This window comes from Stegastes partitus, unplaced genomic scaffold, assembly GCF_000690725.1.
Source record: "Stegastes partitus isolate 25-593 unplaced genomic scaffold, Stegastes_partitus-1.0.2 Scaffold1942, whole genome shotgun sequence".
In the NCBI taxonomy this organism is placed as follows: Eukaryota; Metazoa; Chordata; class Actinopteri; family Pomacentridae; genus Stegastes; species Stegastes partitus.
The window spans coordinates 76,929-82,914 of record NW_007579673.1 but is presented as its reverse complement, the minus strand read 5'-3'; the positions used below and the strand labels follow the sequence as shown (position 1 = coordinate 82,914).

The 5,986-nt window shown below is 42.3% G+C and overlaps 1 protein-coding gene across 1 annotated transcript in view; it reads left to right on the top strand.

The window, feature by feature from the left end:
* The first annotated feature begins 5,263 nt into the window (after positions 1-5,263).
* The window catches only part of LOC103373289 (kin of IRRE-like protein 1), a 77,116-nt gene continuing 76,393 nt past the window's right edge, over positions 5,264-5,986 (top strand). The window contains exon 1 of the mRNA XM_008303137.1: positions 5,264-5,482. Within this exon, the coding sequence (XP_008301359.1) occupies positions 5,437-5,482 (46 nt within the window). The 5' untranslated portion in view covers positions 5,264-5,436. The remainder of the gene's footprint in view (positions 5,483-5,986) is intronic.

Here is a 5,986-nt window from a genome sequence, read left to right as displayed (position 1 = left end):
TGACATCATGACTTCCTCTAAGAAGCTGGCACTCTGCTGCTTCGGGAGGTGAAAATGCTCGCTTGCTTTTCACTACAGGGCCAAACAAGACTGCCTACATGCATTATGACAAACTTCCTGGCAAAAAAAAATAACAAACAAAAAAAAAAAAACAACAACCCCGCAACCTTTTCTTTTTCTGCGTGTGTGTGTTGTTGCTGCAGACAGGAATCATTCACCAGCTTAGCAAAAGGTTCCCATAAATGAACAGTGTTTTATTAAGGTTGGGAGTTCGCCTTGGCACCGGCAAGCTCCACTTGGCCCGGTCATGGAAATTGATTGCAATCTAACTAAGAGGCTCTGGGCTCCAGACTGTACACATGCCAAGGTTTGGTTTGGCGGGCAGGGTGCCGAGCTGGAGTCTGGGCTGCGCTATAACGCTGAAGAAAAGTCATTTAGGAAACTCAAACGTCCTCTTCTCATTTTCCTCCCTCCGCTCCGCTCGTCCGTTTCTTTTCAGTCTTTAATCAATCATCCCGTCTGCGTCCTGATCCACCTTCACCCCCTCGTCTCCCCTCTTTCCTCATCGCTCCCCTCCATCTCTGATCGATGTCTCCTTACCGGTCACTCCGTCTCTCCATCCAGAAAGTCCACGTAGACGTACTGTAGAAGTAGTGTCTCTAGACGGCTCTTCGCTTCTGGAGAGGAATCCATTTGCTGTCGTCAGCCCGCCCGTAGACAGTTATGTCTGTGATAGTTTTTGTACACCTTTTCTTTTCTTTTTTTTTGGGAATGTTCAGGGACCGTACCTTTTCCCCCCTCACGTTGTTGCTACCTAGCTGGCGAGTCGCTCAGCTAGTCCGTCTATAAGCTAGCTATACTACAAAGGGTAACCTGAAGCAGGGTCAGCTGTTGTGCTTTTTATTTTTCTTCTTCCATGAGCTGGAATTCGAGGTAGTAAACTTGACTTAAACAGTGCTCGAACTCCCAAACCGAAGTAAACCCAGAACACTGTTTATCTCGCGTTTGCTCTCAGAGAACTCCTCGGCCTCTCGCTCCGTTTGCTTGCAGACCAGAGAATCGGCTTCGTCTCGCGGAGTCAAGCGTCCACTTTTTGGACAGATGTTACCACTGATTTGTATTTAACCCCCCCAGTCTAATCCTGCTCTGTGAATGGAGAGAAAGGAAAACCTGCCTCATACTCAACAAAGTGTAGCGTCTTTTTACAAACTAATGGACCTGTATTTGCCTGTAACTTATCGTCCTGTCCTTCGTCTTAGTTAATGTGCTAGCATGTAGCTTGCATGAGAAACGGTTGGGAAACTGTAGATAGATGTTGGGAGATGAGATGTGCCGACGAGAGCTTCTCTCCGGAGACGACGGGCGGCCGATCTGCCCGGCTGACCTCGCCGCTGTTCTCTGATCTGCAAACGCTGCCCCAGTTAGATGCATCTGTACCTCCTGCAGAAACACACTCATCAAGTAGGGCTCATTACGCTTTTTTTCTGCTACAATAAAAAAAAACCACAGCAGCGGCGTTGATTCATGAAGTCAGCCTGATTATATTTCATTGCATCCGTGCAGTAATAACTTGCTGTCACCAGATGCCAGCAAACAACAGCTTTTCTTCTCCCTCTTCAGTCAGTCGGAGCTGTCCTGCCCCAACAACTCCTCTTCAGGCAGTCGCACACTATCTGCCGCTCGTCTCCTTTTTCTTTCCGTAGAGTAAACAAATTGATTTTTTAAATTATTTTGTTTTGTAAAAGGTGTGCATAATCTTTCATTATTTTCAGTTCGATCGACTTTCCTCTCGTTAAAATTAGATTCTCCAAAACTTGAAGGTTAGAAATTTAGTTTTTATGCATATTTTATTGTTTCAACAACCATTTTTATATAATTTCATGTATATAGTGTTGCCTTTACTGGATACAAGCGCACCCATACATACTTTGCACACACACACACACACACACATTTGGGTACATACACATCCACACACATGTTTGGATATGCACAGCAGGCGTGACGTCTGTTCCTACGGTGTATTTGTACATATGTGTGTGTATGTGTGTTTGTGTATGAGTGTGAGGTGTGTATCAATTGACCCAAACAGACTCCGGAGACACTCTTAGCGTGTGTTGCATTCACAGAAACGTTCTTATTTCGACGACTAAAAGCGATGTCTTTGTTTTTTCAGCGTCATTGTTTTGGATGACAAGTCTTCCTTTTGAATAAATATCCATATCACACGGGAACAGTGCTGTCATGTATGTTGATTTGTACTATGGCTGATGATGTCATCAAGGCGAGACCCCAACCGCATGCTGTGGCGGGTTTTGCGTCTGTTGGCTGTTATGTTCATAAAGTATCTGTTTCTTTTGGGGGTTTTTTTTGTTTTGTTTTTTGCTTTTTTGTTAAAATACCAGTTCAGTTGTTGACTTCAATAAACATGCATTTGGGTTAATTTCACACGTCTTGTCGCTGCTTCTTCCTGTTCAGAAACTCTCAAAGTCAGATTGTATTCAAAATATTAAACTGTCTGCTGTCTGCCTGCGTTGGCACTTTTGTTCCTGCGGTCCTTCGCACTTCACGGCACCACTTCGGAAATTGTGACGTTTCCGCATTTCCTCGAAAAACTTGAGAAATTTGTTCTCTGGCAAAAATGTCATTTTGCACATTGAAACATGTCCACATTGTGATTTTTATAGTGGAATTACCAGTCAACACCATGGCTGAGCATTTACACCTCAAAGCTGCAGCGTACTTATGATGGTCCCATAAACACGGATACAGACTTTCAGGGTTTCATACGTTACCAAACCTCAAGAACCATCCTGTTGGATTGCAGGCTGGAAATTTCTGTGTCATTGTTCCTCTTCCAAATCAGTTTCCTGATCAACTATGTATGGCTGAATAACTTCAATATTACAGCTTAGCATTTATGAGTATCTCACAGTGTTTGAGCGTTGGTGAGCTGGAGTGCTCAAGTTGTCGTGAGCGGGAAAGATGTAGATAGAAAGCAGCGGTGCAGAGTCGCGTCTAAGCCATTTTATGTCAGAAAGGAATTATTTAAATGTCTAAATATGTAACTTCGATAAGCTGGAATGAGTTTTTAGTAGTTTAATAAACAACACAGATATTTTAAAGCAGTATTAATATTCAGTATTATCCTGCATAAACAAGAATGTGAGTGAATTTTGAACTTGTACACTTTTATGGTGTCAATTTTGCAAGAATTTCCACTCTTCCTTTTCCTCAAGTATTTTCCTCTTATTTTCTGTGAACTAAACAATCTTCTTTCCAAGACTAATCACTGATTAAAGGCTCACAACTCCAGTAACCACTGAACTCAGTGCTGCATAACTTATCAACAGGTAATAAAAAGCCATATTTTTGCACCATGCAGCTAAAGAAGACGTCCAACAGAGGGCAGTACAATATAGTCAATCACAGCCTCTTGTTTCAAACACAAAAATGCTGGTTGGTTATAAAACTGAGAGCCACTGATTTTCTGTAATTCTATTAAAATACATTCCATGTTGGACGTTAACTTTATCTTATTATGTCTAAATTCAATTATTAAATGATGCTTTCTTTCCCTCTGAGACCAAAAAAGAAAAATGCATCTCCTCAAGAGTCTCTTGATCTTTCTTTCTTTCTTTCTTTCTTTCTTTCTTTCTTTCTTTCTTTCTTTCTTCCTTTCTTTCTTCTCTTATCTTTGTCCAGCCTCCCCTCGTTTAGTTTGCACTGTGGTTGTGGTTTTGGGGGAAAATCTGTACCACATGTTGGCGTGGAGGTTAATAATCAGCCTTATTTTCTACACGTGCTACCAGTTAATTACACAGTAAGTAGTCACGACCTGCACACTGATAAGGATCCATGACTCTGTCTGGCCATTTGAGCTGAAAAGAACTGTTGAAATTGTTCCCTAAATAGACAGGAAACCATCGTCAGCGTATATAAAGTGTGCTGTTGTTAAAACTAATCACCCCCAAAAATGTGATTTATATAACATTTAGCAAAACACACTGATGTAGGTGCCAAAGCTGACTTCATTTCATATTTGAATTGTACAGTTTTTGTGAGGAGAATTCCCCTAAATGTAAAATGTCGCTGTATTTGTTGACAGTGAAATGAAATACATGTTCTTATGAGTTTTAAGTTCCCTCTCCAGACAGGAATCACTTTGAACGCACAACTGAATGCCACCATGTAAGTTCTTAGAGAAAAATAAGGTTAAATTGCAAGGCTACACCAATTAAATGTGTTTACGGTGTTAATATCAATGTTTAGTCACATCAGAAAAGCCTTGAAGGGAAGATTACAGACACATTAGGCTCACTATCACACCAGATACTCTGATGTACTCCACTGGAATATGTTAGCAGATCACAAATATTAAATAAATGCCACCGTGGATATTACTGTGGTCCATCACAGACAACATCACATTGAATATTCATGACTTTTTAATATAGTTTAGCTCCTAAAAAAAATCTGCTAATTGTGTTTCCGTGTCAGTTTGTTAGATGGACTGAACACGAGCGAATAATTTGTTGTTTTGATTCATAATATTTTAATGATTGAGGCATTGATTTTTTTATTAATGTCTTTTCCTGTACATTTAAAACAAGTGAGAAATACAAAGACAAAGGCAGAAATGCAGAAGTCTCACATGCAAAACAACTAAAAAAACAACTTCTCTCATGTAGGAAAGTAGCTTCAAGTCCAGAAATGTGTCCACAGAACCCATCTGAGGGATTCTTTACTGATTGCTTTTACGCACTTGGACGGTTTCACTTTCATTTAAACATTATGAAAGATTTAAATGCATGACCTGCCACAGAATCTGTTTAAAGTGCATTCACTTGTGAATTTGAACACTTGCTTGTTTGAACTTTTTTCCTGCGTAAAGCGCAGTTCTCGCTGCGGCCGCTGAAGCGCCCTCTTCCTCCTCCTCCTCCTCCTCCTCCTCACCGTGGAGCCTAAACGGAGATTTGGAGCGGGGAGGCGTGGAGGAGGTGGAGGTGGTGGTAGTAGAGGAGGGAGGGGGGTGTGTGCTACTGATTGTATGAGAGAGGTGGGGGGGAGACAGAGAGAGAGGGAGAGAGAGCGAGAGAGGAATTCAGTCCTGTTTAAATGGGAATCCAGAGCGCAGAGAGGAAAAGGGACGCAGACTGAGAAACCTAAAAAAAAAAAAGGATAGAAAAAAGTGAAGACAGATTTATTTTACGCACGGGGGGAAAAAATAGTGGAACAGTTGGAGAAAGGAAAGAAAAAGCAGGAGGAGAGGTGAACAAGAGGCATCGGATTTTATTTCATTTTTTTTCTCCAAATTTGTCTTCTTTCACTCTCATGACTCAAAGAGGATTCCTGGTGAATTCACCCGCTCGGGAGGAATTGATGGTGTCTTTTTGGGGAGCCGAGGGGAGGAATCTGAATGCGCTCGGCTGAACCATGCCAGCCTTGTGGATCATAACTTTGGCGATCACTTTGAACCAAGGTGAGTGAGACGCGCAGCCTGAGCTGGATGGAGACGCGAGCAGAAGTGGAAAGTTTATATTTCTCGAATTTCGTTGTTGTTCCTGTGTTTGGATGCGGGCGTCTGTGCGCTCCGCGGGTCTCCCTTTTCTCTTCTGTCTGGTGATGGCAGCGCTCGTAATGTTGTGCATTTTGTGCCTGCGCGCATGGTTCTGTGCGTTATGTTGTTGTACATTTGCGCTGCTCTGGACATCATCATCATCATCATCACCAGAGCCCGCAGAAGGGATGAAGAGTGTTGTGGGTGTTCAGGGTCTCACAAGCTGCCCTGCGTTCATTTATTTTTTTCTTCAATTACGCGTTTTGTGTGGCGGAGGAGATGTGGAGCATCTGCACACGACATTGCTTTGACGTGACCTTTGAAACGCATGAATAGTTAGATTTGGTTGACACGAACAAAAAAAAAAAAAAAACGCAGTATGGGTCTCACACACACACGCGCACGCACGCACGCACACACACACAC